The 24346-nt window shown below is 40.5% G+C and overlaps 1 protein-coding gene across 8 annotated transcripts in view; it reads right to left on the bottom strand.

Moving 5' to 3' along the window:
• Nucleotides 1-511: 511 nt before the first annotated feature.
• KCTD1 (potassium channel tetramerization domain containing 1) overlaps nt 512-24346 on the bottom strand; it is a 100095-nt gene continuing 76260 nt past the window's right edge. For all 8 annotated transcript variants that reach the window (XM_044424393.1, XM_044424396.1, XM_044424391.1 and 5 more), the window contains 3 exons: nt 22844-22988; nt 14764-15069; nt 512-4023 (listed from right to left, as the gene is read on the bottom strand). In XM_044424393.1, the coding sequence (XP_044280328.1) occupies nt 3865-4023; nt 14764-15069; nt 22844-22988 (610 nt within the window). In that variant the 3' untranslated portion in view covers nt 512-3864. The remainder of the gene's footprint in view (nt 4024-14763; nt 15070-22843; nt 22989-24346) is intronic.

The following is a 24346-nucleotide window of genomic DNA, read 5'->3' as shown; positions in this document are numbered from 1 at the left end:
CATTGTGTTTTACAAGTCTTCAATTATCTTTGTTGAAAGTATTCTAAACCCAGAAACTGTGCTATAAGGCTCACCTTTTGGATCTAAGATTTTAAGTTTCTGCATTAGACAGTAGTTTCAGGAAATAATCAGAGCACACGCCAAGGAACTAGAAAGAGGTATTTGTATTGGTAAAAATGCATTGATAACCAATATAAGCAACAATGCCTTGATTTGCCTTTGGAAACTAGTTTCATTTCCACCTCCAGCTACATTTTTATTTTGAGGAAGGTCATGTTGCATGGCATTTCCAGTATATGTTCCCAGCAGTTCCTTTGCCACCACTTAATCATGTTGACAGAAAACACAATTTTGGCAGCTGACGTTCCTTTCCATTTTTCCATGCATTATAGCAAAATACAGCCCCCACCGATGACATAAATTGCAGTTATATTTTTTTAACGTAGCTAAATTACAACTACAGTGCATCACAATATTATTAACCTGTAAAAAGAGAGCTGTTTGCCATCTGTTGTTTTTCTTATTCAATATATTTATTGCTCATATCTATGGGTCTGGTTTAATAAATGACATTTAAAAAATTGTTAAAGATCCTTTCTTTGTGTAGGGCTAATCTGTCTCACCTACAAGTCTACATTTTGTTTACCCCTGCATCATTTTTATTCTGTTTGAAACCTCAGATTTCAATGACTATGATCTAAAGTACAGTGGTATTAACATTCCAGACCTGCACAATTTGTGATTCAACTCATACAATAACATTCAGTGAAGTGTTCATCTGACTATTCAAAGGTACAGAAAGGAGCAAGATGCTAACATTTGCTTCAGACAACTGACTGAATCTGTCGAGCGGCCCAGTGCAGGCCCCAGTTCTTACCAAATGCAAAACCAAAACCACCATGTTAACTTGCAGCATTTATAAAAAGGAAGAACACCTTTCACTACCACCTGTACTGGAGTTCTTCCATCAAATATCCTACACAAAGTTAAAAACCGTATATATAACCTGCTAGCTCCCATTAATTATGCTACATTTAGATCAAGGGACAGTTTTCACAAAGCCCCACTTTTCAAAATCCGAATCCGTACCTTTTATTAAGAAAGAGATAAGTGCGGAGAATATGTGTAGCACTCCATGTTAAGTATGGATAGGGTACTTAAATACTACTTCCCTTGTATGTTTGCAGCAAATTCTCTACTGGTTAAGATAATTCTAAAAATGTGGATTTTCCTATTCCTTCCATTTCACCTTAGTGCACAATAAAATAAAAATGCACAAATATTTATTTCATTAAGACTAATGGCATTATTCAAAACCCCAAGCATTTAACAATGATCCAAATACAGTAATACAATAGGACTGCTATTGTCCAAAATTTACAAATTTGAAACCACAAATTTATTCAATCTAGTATCTCAGTGCAAGTTCATGTTAAGAATATTTCCATTTTATCCAGCATTTTTTCTTAACCATTGGATACACACAATATTGGGTAAGTGACAGTATTTTATTTTACAAGCTTGTACTTGTGGGGCAGTACCAACATGAAGCTTTTTCCAACAACATACTGAACAATAATATTTGGGATCTAGTCTTCCAGTTGCTTCCTGGCATGATAAACTTAAGTTTCTGGGAGACACATAACTAACCACCCATATTTAAAATATCCAGAATAATTTCTTTAGCCTTTTGATTCCTTTAACTACATATATGAGATAGATTCCTTTCACCTAGGACTCTGTGAGTTCAAACTTTTCCTACATAAAGTCTCACCAAAATGAATGGAATGTTTGCATCTTTTTTTCCAAACATATGTTCTATAAGGAAGATGAGTGATGGTCATACAATGTAATAAACTTTATCAAAAGATGCTTTGGGAGAAGGCTAATGTGGTGGCTGGTGAATTATATGCTAGCAAGTAGTGTTCTGATAAGAGTTCAAGCCTTCTGTAGTAGGCTTTGTAATATCTGTTGAGATAAACTAATCACAATTAGGATGGATTACAAAACGTGAAGGTAATTGTGTTGGCCTGTATAAAAAAATCCAAACTGGCAATGTAAGAACTTTATTGGTACCAACTAGGAAAAACAATCACAAACCAATATGCGTGCTTTTAAGTTTTACAGTATTATTTATACTTTGCCTTTCTATTTTAAAAATTAAATAAAAATTGAAGTAGAATTGATCAAACTTGGTATTAAAAAAAAAAGCAAAGGAACATAAAATCCATGCTGGATCAGACCAAGGGTTTACCTAGTCCAGCATTCTGGTGTCACAGTGGCCAACCACCTGCCCACAGGATCCCACAAGCAAGATTGAGTGCAACTGCACCCTCCTGCCCAAGTTAGTGTGAAACTAAAGAGCAAAACATGGTAGGGGGCAGTAGAAGCCCCTTCTGTAAAATATTGAGATAGTGATTGTGAACCCTCTGCCTATTAATTGTTCTAGATTTTGCCCAATACCAAAGTTCACAGGTTGCACTCACTTATACCGAGTCAAAGAACCAATAGCAACTATCCTACTGAAATATAAACCCCAACAGTTATTTAAATCTACTAATTTAAATTAGCATTTAGTACTAATAAAACTTATAGAGGTTCCTTGTACGGCAGAAAGAAGAGATGAGGCAAAATGTGATCATCATAGTAACAAAGCTGGACATTAATGACTCTCTAAAGAGATGGGAGATAAATTAAGTATTTTTGCCTAGTGGCTGGGTTATGTCTTCCCCTTGTAGGAACTTGGCTAAACAGAATAGAATGTTGGTACTTAGTAAGGTAAGAGAATACCCTAAGTGTGAAATTCAAGGGGTTGAAGAGTGATGAAATTATATTAGGCAGGGATGTCAGCTTTAGAAGCAGTTAAAAGTATTTGTATGTATTTGCATTTAATTGTTTTACCAACACAAAAATAATATCTAGAATGGGCAGTGGAATCTTTCTAAATGACCTTTTCAATCACCATCAGAAAATCAATGATGGAAAAAAAGTAGCATCAGGATGTACATCAGAACTGTCTGACACTATGGATAAAGTACATCAAATTTAACTAAATTTGTCAAAGTAATTTTGCTTTCACACAGAATTCAGCATATTTTAATTTCCAATACATGAATCAAATGAAAAGCAGAACTAGCTGAAAATGATAGTCTTGAAAAATATTATCTTACATTTTTTGGCTAGTGTTGATTTCAACTGAACATTTTAACAGACTTTACCTGTACTTCATTTATTATCAAATTTGAAAAAGCTTATGAAAGCACTGGACTCAAACCAGAGCAACTCTATGAAGTAGTAATAAATTCTGACTCCTTTGGGGGGAGGGGAGGGAGAGAAAAAAATTCACATCTGTCAGATGGACAGAAGTGTATGACTTCTGTACAAGCTACATCTAAAGTTCCTGTCCATGACCTTTCTTATAGAATGGATGTTTTCTGGAGTTGTGCCCAATCACCTCTAAGACAGTCATCTGCAAGCTGATTCAAGGTGTATACATGGAAAAGCAGGTTGCCATATGGCAATGGAAAATGGAAAGGATATGTGAGCCTCTTCTAATGGCAATGGCTTCTTTATTGTTAATCAGACCTAGCTAAGGCCTAGGACACTTAATGGCCATCACAGCACCAACCTGACCTACCATGTTTAGGTTTTTGTTTCTTTTCGCTTTTCTAACATTTCACATGTACATATTTTACACCTTGAGGTTATTATCACTATTCCAAATGCACCCATATGAATACAGGTATGGTCTCTATATTTGATATAAATGTGTCTTTATTCAACTTTTCGTCCCAGGGCTCTTTTGGTGTCCCAACTGCACATGGAAAAGGTCCCCCTTTTTGTTGTCGCATAAGAAAAAAATTCTTAGTCCAGAGGCTCTTGCTTTATTCGAATGACAGAGGATGAACGAGATGTCCTTCTGAGTTCTCGCCTAAGTACATATTCACTGAATTGGGAAGAGTCCACCCCTCCTCCACATGAGCCAACAATTTCAAATCCTCTTTGCTGCAACCGCTCAAGTACCTACAAAACAGGACCAGGAAAACATGCTGTAAGAACAAGAACAGAAAGGACAGTCCACCAACCATCTATTCAACTTGGCATTATCAATACTCAAAAACACATTTCAAAAATCCTTCTCTACAATATGGTAAGGTTCAGATAATCCCACAATTCTAACATGTCAGTGGCATGGGGCAATTACTCTTTAGCCCCACTTTGGCTGAAAGGTTTACCCTCCAGTACATAGTGCCACAGAGTAAAGTTTTCACCTTCTGCTAAACACCTACTTATTGTCAAATTGTTAGTTTTTGTATTGTTGTACACAAAACTGCAATTTCCACTCCTGAAGTAATTACTACTACAATGATACATCAACAGCTATCTGGTTCAACAAATAATGAAACTGGAACCTCTTTGCTCCATTAATTTTTGATCAGAAAGATAAAAAAAGCCTAGAAAATGCTAATGTTTCAGACTTCCCTACACATTCGCACTTCATGACTCAAGTTACCTTTGAATTGTAGCAACTTATTTTAGATTGCGTCATCTAGATTTGAGGCTGACTCCTCTTGACTCTGATTCTTCTCAGCTAACAGCTGATCTAAAGGGGCACTGATTGAGCTGCACATGTAGTGAATGATCTTCTAAGAAAAGGAATTATGCAATTGGTTCTGAAAGAGGGTATTGTTCACCCAAAGCTGAAATGGCTCTCTTTGAATCTTACATTCTTCAGTAACAACTGGCAAGTCTCAGAGGTAGTGGTTTCACATCTGTAGATAGTATCTGACAGCAGTAATTTTCTGCATCTTTTGCCAACTGGTCTTACATGGTGGTGCTAGTAGACTGCTGCTAACTATCTGGGTCTACAGAGTCCTGACATGTTTTTGCCTTGTGTCTCATGCTTTTTTACATCTAGTCAAATCTGCTGGGATATGAGATCAGGTGTCACCAATACACCGATGACACTGCTCTATCTTTTCATCTAATGCTATGGAAACTGTTAGAGATTCTGAATAGTTCTTTATGCATGGAAAGATGGACAAGTGAACTGGAGCTTAATCCATACAAAAGAGATCCTGCTAGTCAGCAAGAAAGCTAGACAGGGACTAAGAATACTGAGTGAGGCTGCACTTTCCTTGAGAGATTGGGCTTGTAGTCTGGGGGCACTGCTTGACTTAGCTTTGCTCCCTGATGTTCATCTGGTTGCTATGGCCAGTGGAACCTTTGTTCTGTTTTGCCTAGGCTCTAACCTAGGCCTCTTCCTGGAAAAAGCAGATCTGGTCACAGTCGAAGATGCCCTGACTACATCCAGTTTGGTTACTGGAATGTGTTCTATATGGGGCTGCCTTTAAAAACCATTCAGAAACTTCAGCTATTACAAAATGTGACCGTTAGAATGTCAGCCAGAGTCCACTCATGTATTACTCCAGAGTCATACAAGTCTATCTTTGGATTAATTTCTTGGACAAGTTTAGTGATAAGTGATATAAATCCCTACATGGTTCATGGGCCTCATTATCTGAAGGATTCTCTCTCCTATTCTGCCTGCCTTTTTATTATCATCATTGGAAGAATTGCTCTGTATCCATTTGCTTTCAACTTGGTCAACCACATGCTGAGGATTACATGAGTGGGGTCAGCTGGAGCCAGGGGTCAGACTAGAGACCCCTCCTGACACACTTTTTTCCTATGTTCCAATTAGTTCATGTAAAAGTCCATAGACTTTGTATAGGATGGGACAAAATGCTCAAAATGAATGAATGAATGTAAAAGGGAACATGATACAAAAGCTTGGAAAAAGTTGCATGTGAGAAATCTACTATTTGCAAGAATATGGTTTACTATGCATGTTGGTATATTAGCACCATTTTTTTTCCACTGGATGAAAAGGATGCAAAATAAGAACGTATGATTGACATCCATATTTTCATAGTATCATGACTCTGCACCCAGACTACTACAATTAACTCTGTCTGCATTAGGGTTACAACCTGCAGGGCTAATGCAGACAGTAAGCTCAAGTTAGCTTCCTCTTGAATTTTCTAAGCCCATATGATATGGGCATACAGAAAAATTTTTGATGATACTCTAGTTATACAACTCTCAGGGCATGGTCCAAGGGCACATGATGCCCTTATCTTGCTGAAGGTCTGGGTCCACTCAGAGCTACATGTGTCATCTTAAGCTCCATGAAGGAAGGAAAACAGGATATAAATGTGTTAACTAGATAGCCAATATAAATGAACTTCAATCTCTGCGAAAAGACTGGAAAGCCTGAGGCTCAGCTGTAACATTCCTAGCTCTGTACTTCTTTATTTGGCTAGACATCTGGCTAGGTTTTGGGCAGGTTACAGCTGTGATGTTTACTTTGTTGCTCTTGGGTTTGTCTTAGAACTGAACAATTTGAGGTAACTGTAAATCAAAATATATCAATTAAAATGGGACGGAACAAAGATCTAGCAAAGTTCCTTTCAAGATAGAACAATTCAGGGTACAAAAGTTAGGTATTAATCAAGTATGGCAAGATCTTTTTGTTTATAATCTTTCACTGGGTGTTGTGAATTCACATGTATGTAGGCACAAGCTCACTAACTAGACCAGCCTTCTCCCACCTGGTAGTCTTTATATGTTTGACTTTAACGTCCATTTTTCTGAACCATACAGATGTTTTAAGTATTTGAAGAAATGGAATGCAGTCCCAAACACTCTTCAAAGCTGTTCTTACAGGACACAGGGAGTGGAGAGAATTTGCAAAACTTCCATCAAGGGCTAGCTTCCTATATATCTTCCTGCTAGCTATTTAATTACACCTCCCAAGCTGTCTGACTTTTATAACATGTTTTTCACTAAGCCAATTCATTTAAGTTACAGTATATGGCCCCTCATTATGTCATAAGATGGAAACATTATCAGGAGAAAGGGGAAGATAATATCAGTATATCTTCCAAGGGCACTGGAAACTGCTATGTGGTCAGAAGCATCTGTATGCACAATTATCTATTTAATAGGTGCACTGCATGCAATTAGAGGAAACATAACAGAGGAATGAAATTGGTGCTCTGAGGAGGTGCTCTGGTGTTTGCAATTACATTTAAAAACTTATCAAGGAAAAAGGGAACTCATTTGTAAGCAGGTAATTTTGCGGAAGTACCTTTTTTTTGTAGCATGTGCAGAGTGCTGCATGCAAAAGGGAATTATAAATTATCCAGGGTTCTGATTTCATGGGAGCCCTGTTCAGGACATTGACTGGACAGTCTGCATGTGGACTATAGTAGAAACTTCTCAGATATAAGAACTCTTCCACTTTAGATCATCACCCTCCATGAGTACAAGACAGTGGAAATGTGCAGGAGTGGAGGAAGGATGAGAATGCTCCCTCTTACTGTATCATTTACTGGAACCTGAATATTTATTTATTTATGAAATTTGCTTAAAGGCTTCCTATTAGCACCACGCTCTTTGGGCAGCCATTATACTAAAATTACCAGTTGTTGTTGTTAGTCGTGAAGTCTTGTCCAACCCATCGCAACCCCATGGACAACATTCCTGCAGGCCTCTACCATCCCCTGGAGTCCACTTAAGCTCATGCTGACTGCTTCAGTGACCCCATGTAGTCAGCTCATTCTCTGCCGACCCCTTCTTCTTTTCCCGTCAATTGTTCCCAGCCATTAGACTCTTTTCCAGTGAGTTCTTCCTTCTCATTAGGTGACTAAAGTATTTGAGTTTCATCTTCAGGATCTGGCCTTCTAAAGAGCAGTCAGGGTTGATCTCCTCTAGGACTGACTGGTTTGATTGCCCTGCAGTCCAAGGGACTTTCAGGAGTCTTCTCCAGCACCACAATTCAAAGGCCTCAATTCTTTGGTGCTCAGCCTTCCTTTAAGGTCCAACGTTCACAGCATTACATAGCAATGGGGAAAAGCATAGCCTTGACAATTTGCACTTTACTTGGCAGGGTGATGTCTCTGCTTTTCAGTATGCTGTCTAGATTTGCCATAGCTTTCCTCCCAAGAGGCAAGCACCTTTTAATTTCTTGGCTGCAGCCCCCATCTGTGGTGATCTTGGAGCCTAGAAAAATAAAATCTGTCACTACCTCCATTTCTTCCCCATCTATTTGCCAGGAAGTGAGAGGACCGGATGCCATGATCTTAGTTTTCTTAATGTTGAGTTTCAAGCCAACTTTTGCACTCTCCTCCTTCACCCGCATCAAGAGGCTCTTTAGTTCCTCTTCACTTTCTGCCATTAGAGTGATATCACCTGCGTATCTGAGGTTGTTGATATTTCTCCCAGCAATCTTAATTCCAACTGGTGATTCATCTAGCCCCACCTTTCTCATGATGTGCTCTGCATATAAGTTAAATAGGCATGGCAGCAGTATCCAGACTTGCCGAACTCCTTTCTCAATTTTGAACCAATCAGTGGTTCTGTACCCAGTGTTCACTGTGGCTTCTGTTGTCCACATATAGGTTTCTCAAGAGACAAATAAGATGGTCTGGTACTCCCATCTCTTTAAGAACTTGCCACAATTTGTTGTGATCCACACAATCAAAGGCTTTAGCATAGTCAATGAAGCAGAAATGGATATTTTTCTGGAACTCCCTAGCTTTCTCCATGATCCGGCGTATGTTGGCAATTTGATCTCTAGTTCCTCTCCCTCTTGGAAATCCTGCCTGTACTTCTGGTACTTCTCGGTCCACATACTGCTGGAGCCTAGCTTGTAGGATTTTGAGCATAACTTTGCTAGTATGTGAAATGAGTGCAATGGTGCAGTAGTTTGAACATTCTTTGGCATTGACCTTCTTTGGGATGGGAATGTAAACTGACCTTTTCCAATCCTGCGGCCACTGCTGAGTTTTCCAAATTTGCTGGCGTACTTTTACTGCATCGTCTTTTAGGATTTTGAATAGCTCAGCTGGAATACTGTCATCTCCACTAGCTTTGTTGTTGCTCAAACGTCCTAAGGCCCATTTGACTTCACATTCCAGGATGTCTGCCTCGAGGTCAGCGACCAGACTATCGAGGTCAGATAACCCATCCTGGTTATAAGGGACATTAAGCTCTTCTGTGCAATCTTGCCACCTCTTCTTAATCTCTTCTGCCTCTGTTAGGTCCCTGCCATTTTGGTCCTTTATCATGCCCATCTTTGCATGAAACATCCCCTTCATATCTCCAATTTTCTTCAAGAGATCTCTGGTCCTCCCTATTCTATTGTTTTCTTCTATTTCTTTGCACTGTTCATTTAGGAAGGCATTCTTATCTCTTTTAGCTATTTTCTGGTATTCTGCATTCAATTGGGTGTATCTTTCTCTTTCTTCCTAGCCTTTCGCTTCCCTTCTTTCCTCAGCTATTTGTAAAGCTTCCTTAGGCAGCCATTTTGCTTTCTTGCATTTCTTTTTCTTTGGGATAGTTTTAGTTGCTACCTCTTGTACAATGTTGCAAACCTCCGTTCATAGTTCTTCAGGCACTCTGTCTATCAGGTCTAATTCCTCAAATCTATTTGTCACCTCTACTGTATATTCATCAGGGATATGATTTAGGTCATACCGGAGTGGCCTAGTGCTTTTCCCTACTTTCTTCAGTTTAAGTCTGAATTTTGCAACGAGAAGCTCATGATCTGAGCCACAGTCAGCTCCTGGTCTAGTTTTTACTGACTGTATAGAGCTTCTCCATCTTTGGCTGCAGAGCACATAGTCAATCAGATTTCTGTGTTGACCGTCTGGTGATGTCCATGTGTAGAGTCGTCTCTTGGGTTGTTGGAAAAGAGTGTTTGCTATGACCATCGTATTCTCTTGACAAAATTCTACCATCCTGTGCCCTGCTTCATTTTGTACTCCAAGGCCAAACTTGCCTGTTATTCTGGTTATCTTTTGGTTCCTACTTTAGCATTCCAATCCCCCATGATGATAAGGACATCATTTTTGGTGTTAATTCTAGAAGGTGTTGTAGGCCTTCATAGAACTGGTCAAGAGGTTGGGGCATAGACTTGGACTACTGTGATGTTGAAAGGTTCACCTTTTAAAAATTACCAGTAGTTAACATAAATAAAGTAATAGGGTTACAAAAGTCTATGCATCTGTAAAAAGCAGGTTGCTTACCTGTAACTGATGTTCTTCACGTGGCCATCTGTGCAGTCACACATATGGGTACTGTGCCTGCGCAGTGCCTTTGGCCGGAAGATTGATAGCTAACGGCTTGGCGTGGCCACCATGGCGTTAGCAGCGGTCCTGTGGCCCCGTCGTTGATTATCTTTGATATTACTCTCATAATGAGGGGAACTGGGGGAAAAGCGTAAAAGATCATATCGTTCCAAGGGATCATAAAGGCATCCCCGGACGACCCCTGTCCGATTCCCGCTCTCAAGCAAAAAGTCTTGCATACCCTGTTTTGCTGGGTGGCGAATAAGTCTATGTTTGGGAGACCTCATCGCTGGAACAGCCGGTCACATGTCCGACGATCCAGTTTCCATTCGTGAGATGTGGACATATGTCTGCTTAAGAGATCGGCTTCCACGTTGTCTGTACTGGCTAGGTGTACTGCTATCAAGGGAATGTTTCACGGGATGCACCACTCCCAGAACTGCATCGATAGCCCGGCTAACGTTGGTGACTTTGTCCTCCCTTGCTTGTTCAAGTAAAAGACTGTAGCAATGTCCGAGGTTATCTGAATGACTTGATGGCGAAGAACGTCCTCGAATGATTGGAGAGCTTTGGATACTGCTAGAAGTTCCAGGAAATTGATATGATTCCTGGACTCCTGTCGATTCCAAACAGCCTGAGTGCGTAGGCCAGAGCACAGTGCTCCCCATCCAAGCAGAGATGCATTGGTACCGAGAGTCACTGTAGGGCACCGAGGTCAGAATGGGACTCCGATGTTTAAGTTGTCTGATACCGTCCACCATAGCAGGGATTGTAGAATGGAGGACGGGAGTCGAATCAACTTTGTTGGCAAATCTGTCTGCGGCTGGAAAATCTTGTTGAAGAATAGCTGAAGGGGGCAGAGCCGAAGCTTGGCATGTGGAACTACAGCAATGGATGCTGCCATGTGCCCCAATAGTCTTTGAACAGATTGGGCAGGAACAGTTCCGTCTCGTCGAATCCGATGGATGTGTCGAGTAAGAGTGTGTTATCTGTCTTGAGGGAAAAATGCCTTCGCCACTGTTGAATCGCCATGTTCACAGAGGAACAAAGTCCTTCTCTGGTCTGGGAAACCAACAACCAGTCATCGAGGTAGGGATATATTTGAACTCCGTATAGTCAGAGGTATGCGTCGACAGGAGCCATACACTTCCTGAAGACCCTCGGGGCGGTGGCCAGTCCAAACGGGAGCACCGTGAATTCGTAGATTTCAGAAGCAACATAGGAAATGCCTATGACATGGATGGATCGAAATATGAAAATAGGCATCCCTCAAGTCCAATAAGGTGAGCCAGTCCACTCTCCTCAGCAACGGCAGGATTTTTTGAAGTGTGGTCATCCCAAACTTCTTTGGTGTTATAAATTTATTAAGAACTCTTAGGTCCAATATTGGCCGAAGACCTCCATCCATTTTTGGGACAGTAAAGTATCTAGAATAGAATCCGTGGAGTCCTTCTGATAGAGGTAAGCGACGAATGGCTCCTTTAGAAAGGAGCTGATGAACCTCGTTTAACAACACTGGTGAGTATGGAGTAAACCAGATGGGACTCGATGATGGAACGATATCGAATTCTATTCGATATCCGTGCTGAATAATGGATAACACCCACCAATCAGATGTAATGGACTCCCAAATGGGGAGCTGGCCTTTCAGTCGGTCCACAAATGAGAGGGGGAAGGGTGGGGTTGGAAGGAAAGGTTCGCTCACCCCATCAGCGCTGGTGTTTGTCCCTGTCAAAGTGGTGGCGGCCTTGCTGGAATTGTTGGGATGGTTGCTGTCTGCGGCGTTGTTGGCGGTGCTGTGGCTGTTGTCGGGGTGGATATTGTTGCCAATATTGTGGACGGGTCCATGACCACTTACGTCGAGGCTGAGGTTGCAACTCCATACGCCAGGCCATCATCCTCGACTCATGAACCTTCAACTTGTGGTTGGTCTTTGCATTGAAGAGGCCAGACCCATCAAAGGGCATCTCCTCGATCCTCCTCTTTATCTCCTCTGGAAAGTTGCAATTACGCAACCAAGCGTGCCTCAGGAGGGAGATGGCGCCGACGAGAGCCCTCGAGTCCGTGTCCACATGATGTCTGGCTGTGGATAGCTGTTGAACCGCAACCTGCATGGCCTCTTTTACGAACACCCGCGGCAGGTCACCTTGGTTATCTGGGAGAGCGGCAATGATGTTGTCCAGGCGCTGCATTATAAAATATTGATAGCGTGCCAATGTCACCTCATAGTTCGATATTTGCAAGCCAAGTCCAGAGGCCGCATAGACTCGATGCGCAAGGGAGCCAATCTTCCTCCCCTCCTTGTCCCGGGGCGCAGTGTGACCCCGTGCCTCCTGGCCCTGAGAAGACTCCACCACCGAGTTCGGTTTGGGGTGACGAAGGAGGAACGGAATGTCCCCCTCCTGAACCCGGTACATGGCTTCATATCTTCTTGAAGTTGGTTGGGGGTGAGCCGGGAGGTCCCATGGTTGAGTCATCGCTTGTCGCAGAGTTGTGATGAGCAGCAACGCGATGGAGGTCGATTGTTTGCCCCGTACCACATCATAGAAGCAATCAGTGCTGGGACCAGGCTGTTGGTTGGCCTCGATTTCCAGCGACCTCACCAGCCTGGACATCAGCTCAGCGAAAGAGATGTGTGGCTCTTCTGGTGATACAGGCCCTTGCAAGGTGACTGCAGCATCAGGTGAAGTTGAATCAACCTCGGACTTGTCTGAGTCCACCCAATAGGGAGCTGGGACGCTGGAGGAGGAATCTCCTGGTGATGCCGATCTACCGCTCTCCCTAGATGCTGCCTGTGGGGCATCTCTCAGGGCTGTGGAATGGAAGCAATCCCGAGGAGCTGGTGGAGAGGATCGATCTCTAGCAGCCGGGTAGTAGCCAACGGATTGGTAGTCGGCCCATCTTGGAGCGGAAGAATACCGGGAATGGTACCAATCGTCGGATCGGGCATCGGAGGAGGAGACATTCCAGTCTTGGTATCGAGCCGAACAGGAGGCATAGGCTTCGGGGGCTGAGCCCTCGGCAGAGAATCTTGTATTTCGCCGTCGAAAATCGAGCCGTGAGGTGGATCCTGGTGAAGTTCAGATCCCGTACGGCGTGGACAGACTGGATGGGTAACCCTCATCACCGCCTGAATGGTCGGACCCGAGGGTGTCGGTACCGTGACTGCAGTTGGGACCGAGGAAGCCGCCAAACCCGAGTGTTGATGTTTAGAGTGCTCGGGTTTCTTCAGTTTCTTAACCGGCTTTTCAGCCTTATCTCTTTTGGCCTTCTTATGCACAGATGGCTTTTCAGGGTCGCTGTGTTTCCTCTTTTCCCACTGTTTCTTTGGCGGGGAAACAGGCTGATCACCCATGGTAGGAGCACCTTCATCCGAAGGGCATGAGGGCGGAGCAGTAGAGGAAGATGCCAGACGTTGCGGCGGATCGGTTGAAGTCAGACGGCGGTCGGGTGCAGCTGAGGTTGTAGTAGGCTTAGCCACTAGTCGGTCCGATTGTAGGAGACTAGTTGGTCCGATTGTAGGAGAGCCTGGTCCCACAGGAGTTTACATAGGCAGTTCTCCCTATTCTTTCTCGCCTGCTTAGAGAAGGCCAAGCAATGGCCGCATTTGTCTGTCCTGTGGCCTTCCCCTAAACAGAGGAGGCACAGGTTGTTCGGGTCCACAGCGGGCATCTTAAAGCCACACGCTCCGCACTTGCAGAACGCCGCTCGTTGCGCCATCGCAGGAAAAAAGAAGATAGTATAGAGGGAGCAGATAATATTTTCAGTTTTTGGTTTTGTTTTATAGGAACAACAAGAAGAGAAAAAACGAAGAGACTAACTGGAAACAGTAAAGAGCAATATGAACAAGGGAATACTAACTTGGAAGAGAGAAAGAGAACTCAACAAAGCGAAGGGAATACGAGTAACGATCTAAGTGAGAGCGAAGCAGCACGAGGCACAACGAACAGCGGTCGCAAAAACTGGAAAATGGTGGACACTCCGCTCCATATATACTGTTATGGGGGAGGAGAGCGGAGTTTTCCTGCCAAACTGTTAGCTATCAATCTTCCGGCCAAAGGCACTGTGCAGGCGCAGTATCCATATGTGTGACGCACAGAGGCCATGACGAAGAATATACCTAAAACAGCTCACATTAGAGCTGATTGTGCAGAGGCTGTGGTCCACAAGTGTGATCCTGTTTCCGCTCTGTTTATTTGTTATATGTGGAGGAATGGCAAATACTTGAGTAGGGCATCCTGCTTCTAGCAGTGATTTGAAAGAGATTACCTCAGTTTTAAACCCCCCAAATGGTCCTTTGGTGATTACTTCAAAACCAGCCCATTTTAATAAATGAATGGGTAGGGAGAAAAGTTTAAGCAATTGTTTGAAAGTGAGAAATCTTGGATATAAAATAACTATTTTGCAGTGAATCTTGTACATTAACAACTTTATTCTGAGATGTATTTCTGCCATGTAGAGGAAATGTAGAGTATGTTGATGATCGGAGCCTTCAGTGAGCAATCACTCAATAGACTGATAAAACCTATGATGACTTTTATAATTTAAAAGAAACTTCTTCTAGTTCACACCTTCACTAGCTTACCATTAACATATTGTGAATGTAGACATATTGATGACTACATACCTGAACTGAATTGAGATGACAATATCCATTTAAAGGAAATCTGATGACATGTGTTGAATCGTGATTCCAACCTGCATTCACTGAATTACACATCACATCCCCAATTTCTGGGAAGACCTCTTCTATCAAGGACTTGTCGCCACTCAAGGTAATCCTTTCTCCAAGATCTGGGGCAACTCGCACAACCAAACACTCGCAGGATTTTGAAAATCGGCCTGTTTCCCGATCCTGTTTCCACCGTTCCATTTCTCCTAGCATGGGCTGAAGCTGAAAATACTTTGCCTCTTCATATAACAAACTGTAATCCTGAAAAACACATTATTTTAAGTGCAAACACAAAATAAAATGGATTTGCCATTATTCTGTACATTTGCAGTTTAAGAAAACCTTACAACTAAATACTAATTTGGTTGTAGCACTATGTTGGGGGCTGCCTGCCTTTTCCAATAAATAATGGTTTAAGAAAGAAGTATATGTTAAGTCACCCTGGGCTAAAACTATCATCTCTACCTGCCTGGTATGAAAAAAGAAGAGAAACAGTTATTGTGAATTGTGCTTTTCTCCTTCTATCTGGGTAACAAACTACTGACATTCAGCTGTCATGACTTGGCATCTCCCTACCCCCGTCAAAAGCTACCAATGAAACTGAACACAGGTATAACATATATGTTACAGGATAAAATATTTTTTAAAATGATGTTGGATTTGAGAAAAGTGAGACATCAGTATATAATGAAGTTCCATGAGGAAGAGATAAAACATCTGACAAAAAGTGCCATTCTCAGTGGAGCTCCCAGTTTACAATATCTGTGTTTACGTACTGAAGGCAAACACATGGAAGAAAGCAAACACAAGCAAGTCAATGCTGAATACTGAATTAACTTTAGACCAGATAACTAAGAGGCTTTCATACAAAAGCATTTCGTTACAAATGGAAATTAAGATATAAGATGGGATAGCAATTTGTAAACACTGATATTTGAAAGCAGCTAAATGAAAATGGATTCACTGCTATCAGCCATTATCTACTGTTAAAATTTATGTTAAGGGAACCTACTTTTTTGGATACAACAAATGGCTTCACAGATGGAAAGGACATAATCTATGCATTTCAGCAAACTTAACATGGTGTTCTAAGTATATTATTTACAGTACAATTTTGCTGAACTCAATGGTGTTTACTCCTGGATGCATGTATAGGATTTTGGTCTCATTTAATTAGAATGAACTGCCATAAGCTGGATATGACCTAAGAACTGCATCCAAAGATTAGTAATTCAAGGCCTGGATTCAAAATTCTGTTCTGGTTCTATTGGTTCACTTCACTTTTACTGTAATAAATATAGCAGTTTATTCTGATGTTTTTGTATTAACTGTGCTTATGATATGAATGTCTCTGTGTAAAGTTTTGACACAGCTGTGTGTGCATATACATGAGAAATTCCCTGAAACTTATTAGAGTCTCTTGTGGTTCCATGAATGGATGTAACAAGTAAAATGGCTAATCTTCCTTATTTTTGTGAAGAAAAATGTTTCAGCAATTAAGTTCAACAACCTGAATCCATCATGCTCAGCACAGAAGTTTGCTGAATTAAAAAAAGACAACACTGCTTTTAAACTATGACCTTCATACTATCTGAACATGAAAGCAAATGTTGCTCACCAAAGTGAACAATTTCTGGGCTTTTTGCTGCTCTCCCCACACACTGTACTATGACCTGGTTCACACATCATGCCAATTCATGGTTAAACAACTCATGCTGGCAGGCTCACTGCTTCCTGCCCACTACTTCTCCTTTGTGCGTATTTTGTAAAGAACCTAGGAATAGATTGCTAGTTCTGACTTCTGAGCCCAATACTCTGGGTTGTCAAGGTCTAAACAACCCAGAGTTTAAGCAATAACACACCTTGGGTTTCAAGTGGATGAAAAGTGCAGGTGGCAAGTATGCAGAAGGTAGCACACTTCAGCTCACCTCTGACAACCCATGGGCTACTGTTATGTTCAAACTGGGCCTCCAGGTGCTATGAGCCATACACAAATCTGAATGAGTCTAGGCAAGTCTATATACTCATACACTGCTGGTTTAGGCATGTGTGGGAGAAATTAACATTTTTCAGTGCTGGGTTAAATTATGGCATACCTGACACATTTCATAGGAAGGCTGAGCTTAGAAAAGCAAAATCAAGGTGGGGTGGGATGTAAGAGTTTTTCAAACAGCAGAGGAAAAAATAGAACACTTAGGAAGAACAGCTGGGAGGCAACTGGCTTCAGCTGTGGCAAAAGCTAATTGAAGTTGGGCATTCAAAAGTGCTTGGATGTAGATTTGTTCCCTGCCCCCAAGTGACAGAGACTTGCTCTCTTGACTTTTTCCAAGAAGAAAATGCATCAGCAATACCTTCTCCAGTAAAGAATCCTGCTTATTGCACAGAAATGGACTAGATGACCTTCAAGGGTTCTTCAAAACTGAGTTCAATTATTTTGGAACAGACACTTCCTCATGAATCAAACTGGTAGATTTATTTTCTATTTTACCTGCACTGAAAGTAGTGCATTGTTAAGAACAGTGGCAACATTTGAAAGAGACTTTAAATGACTGACCTACCTTCAGGAAGGAGGCCCATTAGGGGCAGGGGAGAAACAGATGCAGAGTGTCAAGTGGACATATGTGTTAACAGGCTATTTTTAGATATGAAGTGCTGTTTAGAACAGGGTGCCCTAAGAATGCTCAGGAAGGCCAAGTGGGTACCACAGGGTTTTTCTAAAATCTGCAGTTGGGCTCCTCAGATGGAAGTAAAGCTCATTTCATCAGTCAAACATGTTTTGATTTTCCTACTGAGTAGTTAAGTAGGGCCAGATGTTTCAAATAACCTGGGGCTAAGTTTTTAAGAGCACTCATACAAAACCCTTTTTGAAAATATGGCCCTTAAGCAATAAGGATAAAACAATTACACAAATATCTTGAAATTCTCAACTTCTTTTGAGAGTTTGTCTTTCTCTCTATGCCAATTGAATGCTAACAATCCCCTTTCAGGGCAAACCATACTAAAGTATTGATTAATGAAAAGAGTTGTTCTGATGACACTCAACTTCATGCAAAGAAAGCATAAATATAGGGAAGAAGTCTTAAACATCAGAGTGTTTTTAAAAAGCCAATTGTTTAAATGAATAACCTAGGATTGAAAGTGAAGTTTTTTTCCATATTTAATCTCCACATGCCCTTAACTCAAACTGTTATTGGTTGATTTCAAAACATCCAGTTTAACATGAGGAAATTTACATTGCTACCACATGCCAAAAGTTCTATACAAAAGCTATTGGGGACAAAAGACACTATAGAATTAAATTCCCTCACTGCACTATCAGGAAAATTAACACCCTCTGTATGAGATGACCTATCTCTGGCTTGAGAGTTGGGAGAGATAATTATATTTAGATAAATTTATTCTACTGCCTGCAACTCAGGACTGATAGTGAAAGATGATTATTTTAAAAGAATTAATTAGTATGGGAGGGAATACTTATTTTATTAATGAACTGTATTGCATCTGATGGTTTGGGGGGTGGAGGGGAAAGATAATTATTTTAGAAGTGATTACTCTGTGTTTTTGGATTGGGTAATCATTGTAAACTTATTACATTAATTTATGATAAATTAGAGATAATGAATTTGCAACAGTTATACATGCTTAGGCAGAAAAATACCCTACAATTCTTGCACAGTCTTTCTAAACATGCAGAAGATCACCCCCTTAAACTGTTGCCCCCCCTTTTTTCCTTCTTGCAGCTATAGAGAACTCTTCAGCACAAATGGATATTCCATGTCCCTTTGATAGCTAAAAGATTAATATTACAACACTTGAAAGCTAAACAGCTACATGCAGTTAACAGAATGGGTGAAGTATTTAAGGAAACTTTCAATTTCTGAATGGGTGGCCTTTAGGAGCAAGTTACAAATGGATAAATATACGGAAATCTGAAGCCTTTGTTAAAGTCTACACATAATTATATTATAACAGCAGTATATTCTGTTATATACAAACATATAGAGATATATAATATCCATGGTATAAAACTGTGTGAGCAAATGCTAAACTAGATGGACTACTGGTCCAACCAAGCTTGGCATTTCTTATGTTTTTAAGTTGCTGCAGAAAGGATGGACCCAACTAGCTTAAGTGTTGACAGTTTCATTTCTCATTAATTTCAACAGGAATAAACTGGATTTTGATAGCATCTAGAGAAATCCTGACGGGCTGCTAGGGAAGCAAGAGTAAGATCTACCACTCATTCCTGCACCAGACAGAATTGAAAAATATTCCAGTTGAGGGGCAGGCAGTTTTGCCAGGCTAATCAGCCCAGTAAGTATATTAACAGATCACTGCCACTGACAGCAATGAGGGGCAACAGGAAAACAGCTATCCTGACTCCATGCTATTGAGGTAGAGTTTCAAAGCCTAAGAAAAAAAATCACACTTTCATTTCAGCTACTAAAGGTGAGAGTAATATGATATATACCTCTCCCATAGATTCATAACAATAGTAGGGTTGGAAGGAGCTGAGAAGGCCATTGGGTCCAATTCGCTGTTACTGCATGATGCCAAGTCACACCATGCTATTCAGATGAGTGTCCAGTTTTGTCTTGAATGCGTCTAGTGTGAGAGAGACCACAGCCTCTCTTGGCAATTGGTTTCACTGTCGTATTGCTCTGACAGAAAGTTTTTCCTGGTGTTTAGCCTGAATCTGGTAGATTTATTTATTTAAAACATTTCTATGCCGCCCCCATCGCAACAAAGCCTCAGGGCGGCTCACAAAGAATACATACATACATAAATAATAATAATAATATAACAATTTAAAAAAAAGTTTAAAAAACCCCCGGTGCATTCTCGGCTAAAAATTTTAAAATCCTAATTAATTCAATAATTTAACACTTCAAATAAGTTTTAAATAAAAAGGTCTTAGCCTGGCACCGAAAAACAAATAACGACGGCGCCAGGCGAACCTCTCTGGGGAGCGCATTCCATAGGTGGGGCACCACTGCAGAGAAGGCCCTCCTCCGGGTACTCACCCTCCTAATATCATTCACAGAGGGTTCCCGGAGAAGGGCATCCGTTGCTGATCTCAAGGGGCGGGCGGGCATATATGGGCAGTTTGTATACTGCAGTTTAAGTTTGTTGTTCTGTGTCCTACACTTGGGGATGAGTGAGGTCTTGTCCTTCCTCTTTGTGACAGCCTTTGAGGTACTTGTAGGTGTTATATACCCTTGTAGTCTTCTCTTCTTGAGGGTAAACATGCCCAGCTCTCTCAGCTGCTCATCATAGGGCTTAGTTTCAATCCCTCAGAGCATCTTCATTGCCCTCCTCTGAATCCTTCCTAGTTTTTTTTTGCATCTTTTTTCAAACCTGAGTGCTCAGAACTGAACACAGTATTCCAGCGGAGCTCCGACAAGTGCTGAGTAAAAAGGAACTAGTACTTCTCTTGTTCTAGAAGTGATGCTTCTATTTATGCATTCCAAAATAGTGTTTGCCTTGTTTATGACTGCATCACACTGCTGGTTCATATTTAGCTTGTTGTCCACAGCAACTCTTTTTCTTTTTCAGGGCTGTTGAGCAAAGTATTCCTCATCTTGTCTTGTTGCATTTGGGTTTTTCCCCTTATGTGGAGAGCTTAGCATTCGTCCCTGTTGACTTTCATTCTGTTGCTTTCCGCCCAGCATTCTAGACCTAGATCTAGGTCACCCTGGGTTTTCTTCTTGTTTCCCAGGGTGTTAGCTATTCCGCCCAGTTTTGTATCATTTGTGAATTTAATTATTGTTCCCTGGACTTCCTTATCTAGATCACTGAAGATGTTGAAGAGCACTTGACCCACAACTGAGTGCCACGGCACCCCACTTGTTACCTCACTCCAGCTTGAGAAGGTGCCACCGAATAGCACCCTCTGTGACGGATTTTGTAGTTGTGGATCCACCTAATAGCTGTTCTGTCGAGTCTACTTTTTGTTAGTTTATCAGGATGTCATGGTAATATAAATTTTATATATCTATGATATAAATTCACAATTTTAAAGTTTTATTCTACTTTGTATAGCATTGGAAGTGAAACATTCCTATGTTGATCTTCTGTGCTTAGATCTTTCTCCACAGCATTTTCCCTTTGTTTGTATATTCAGGAAATTACAAAAGCAATTTGGAATATGAGTACTAGAAATCACTTTGACAAAATTCATTGGGAAGTTGTTTTTGGCATACTAAATTATTTTGGCTTCCTGCAGAATGTCTGAAATGAGTTGGCATTAAGCAGTGCCAAGGGCTGCCTTCCTCCACACCCCTTTCTTGTCACTTCTAAGAGGTACCAGTCAGGGATGTCCACTTCCTCCTTTGATGCTTATGTTTAGAACCTCTGGTATATACAGAATAATCACAGTCATGGATTTGCACATCATAGTTTACAATTTAAATTATTTATGCTGATGATTTTATTATCTGTTCCAGCAGTTCATTAACACTTTTGATAATTTGTCTAGCTATTCAAGTAATTGTTACAATATGAACTGATGCCTATTAGGGATACTGTAGTGTAGTGTGACTAACTGGCAATGTCAATAGTACCCAGACTTATTTGGAGAAACTTATTATCAGAGACATATCTCAAATAATTAAGCCTAATTTGGAGAATAAGCTCTCACAGGATTTTGATAGACTACCATTTTTAGAGTTGAATATGTGAGATAATGTAAATACACGGTACTCAGATTGTTTATTTTGAATATGGGATTCTTGTAACTGTACCTGGAAAATATTTTCAAAAATGTAATGCTTTGTTTCATAAACTGGGGGAGGTGGTAGAGATTTTTCCCCATGACACATGTCCTTGGAAAAAATGCAACTCTGAACTGTGGCTTTACAGATCTCACTGTACATCATCAGGCTTATTTGCTGACCTGTATTAAATGTTGGTCTTTTTCACTTAGATTTTCCATTCTGAAGAGTTTTGGAATCTTTATATCTGAATCTTCCCTCCAAGTGGGTGGCATATAACAACTAGGTTCTTCATACACTGCTAAAATGGGTTTGGTTTCTCCAGATGCCAGGGAAGAATGGTGTATAAATGTCATGTCAGTACATATTGAATTGATAAGAAAATGTTCTTGTAATACTTGGTTAAGTACTTGGATCAGTTAGAGGGTGATGATGATGATTGGTCTTTGCCATTTTCAGCTTTGTGTGTCAAATATGACTTGCCCACTACAGCTGAATGGCAATGTTTGTGAATGTAACTTTTACTAGAATCTAGGATTGGCTCTGCCACAGAGGCTCCTTCACTTATTGGAAGCACTTATTGAGGCCTATCAGTTATGTCAACCCAGGTTCCATAAATACTTACTAATATTGAATAAATATGATATTCAGTGTCTAAAGAAGGACTGGAATAGGGAATTGGACTATCACTGTAGTGCCTGTGTCTGAAGTGTTTATGAAACTCAGGTTAGCAACTCTTGTTCTGTGCCTATTGGGCACAACGTCTCTTTAAAAAGAGCTCATCTAAGTTCACTAACTGCTGGAAATGCAGCAGAGATAATGCTTCCTTAAGCTTCTTTAATGTTTTGGTGATGCCCAAAAGTGTCTCTCTTCGGGAAGAGGCCATTAGATGGAAGTGTTACTCATATTTGTTTTTATTTTATTGTATTAATCTGTTAAACCATCCCGAGACGTCTGTAATGGGATGGTATAGAAAAGTTTTAAATAAATCAATAAATAGGTAAACTGCATATTAGTGCATTTTTTCATATTTACTGATGTACATATCCTCTTAAACGTTCTGCCTCCTTCCTGGCAGTTAACATACGATCAGTGCAAACTGATACTCTGTGGCTGTTCGATAGCCAAAAAACTACTAGTACAGCATTGGCATGATAAACACTTACCTCCTATAATGGACTAGAGATGTTAAAATTCTCTAAACATTTGAATGAGATCTGCCCTGAGACATTGTCTCTTTCACTTTGTAGTTCTGATTATTCAAACTACCTGTGCACTAAACATTTCAAACAATATGAAGGTGGTAGTGAATAAAACTTTACCTTGAAATCATCTGGTATGAGGAGTTTAGATGTTCGTAGAAAGTTCAAGATATATCTGAACATTTGGCCATCTCTGTCAATGAAGTAGTGCTGCTTCAGGCTGTCCAAAACGATTGGCTCTGTGCCATCAAAAAGTCTCCCAATTCTGAAAATGAAAGAGGAGGATCCCAGTATCAATTTGCAGTATTAGTAACTCATTATTAGGAGAGAATGCCCTCAGTCACTGACCACAGTTACCTTAATTGCTTGATTCTAGTAGTTCATTTGTTTATGTTCAGTGCTATTATATCTAGTTGGGAAAATACTATTATTAAAATGAAATGTTAATAATAGTGACGTTTCTTTTTCAATAGTTTGAAATATTTTTCTAAACGTTCATAACTTATCTCTGTGCCACATTTACTTTTAACAATAGCACTTCTCCCATGAAAATACATCAGCACTGAGATAAAATACTAGAAGCAAGTAAATGTTCATAGGTTTTTCTTGTTTCATGCACACAAATACATATGGCAGGTTAGGCTAAGAGCAAGAACTTGCCTAAGTCACCCAGCTTAGATTTCTCCTGTTCAAAACTGGCTGTACAAACTCAAAATACAACCCAAGAGGCAAATGAATTGTTCACAGATATAACAAGATCTAAGATTTATATTGGGAAAACTATCTTTGAAGAAAGTTATTAAGTGACTGAATGAATGAATGAATGAATGAAGAATATTTACAAATAAAGTGGATCGAATTGAACTCTTAGACATCTGTCAACATCTAAGATACTTCTACAGAAGGACATATTTCTCCAAGTATTGTTCATACTAAAAGTGACTGAAAACAATAAAAAGGATGGATCTTACATATAATTTTGCTTTCTACTTACCCTATCATTATTTCTGTCTGGAATGTCTTAGCAGCCATCAACAAGGCAAGGCATGGAGAAAGCCTATCATATTAAAGGAGCTATAATGGAACAGGATCTAAAGGGCTCTACTATCCAGCCAACATTGCTTCTACCCACACTTCACTTAGTACACATCTTGCCACAGTTCATAGTGATGATAGAACAACCCTGTGTCTTGAAAGAATGCTACTTCTCTTTATCTGCAACCCTTCCACTGCTGTTTTTTCTTTTTTGTGACTGTCCATGATCAAAAACAGGAGGCTAATATAAAGTCTATGAGAAAAACAGTGGATAAATTAATTGAATAGTTTGTAGGCAATCATCTGACAGTTCCTTCCCTTTTTTTCTTAACAGATTTGAGCTGGCTAGGATTTTTAGCACTGGCCAACTTAAAATGCTAAAACAGGCCTCAACAAAGCCTGTAGCGAGAGAAAAGAGAAGTGATTTATCAGCTGCTGGTAGTTCCAAGTTTAATGTAAAATTATCTGTGAACCTTGGCTAGGATTGATACTGATAGTTAAAATACTGAAGGTCAACTCTGTTGTGATATGCATATTGCCTTCTCAGTTGGTTCCATGCTCCAGCCCTGTTCTTGTATCCTGACAAAC

The sequence above is a fragment of the Varanus komodoensis genome, unplaced genomic scaffold (genome assembly GCF_004798865.1).
Source record: "Varanus komodoensis strain SLA01 unplaced genomic scaffold, ASM479886v1 scaffold14_1, whole genome shotgun sequence".
In the NCBI taxonomy this organism is placed as follows: domain Eukaryota; kingdom Metazoa; phylum Chordata; class Lepidosauria; order Squamata; family Varanidae; genus Varanus; species Varanus komodoensis.
The sequence above is the reverse complement of the archived record's forward strand: the minus strand, read 5'-3'. Positions and strand labels throughout refer to the sequence as shown.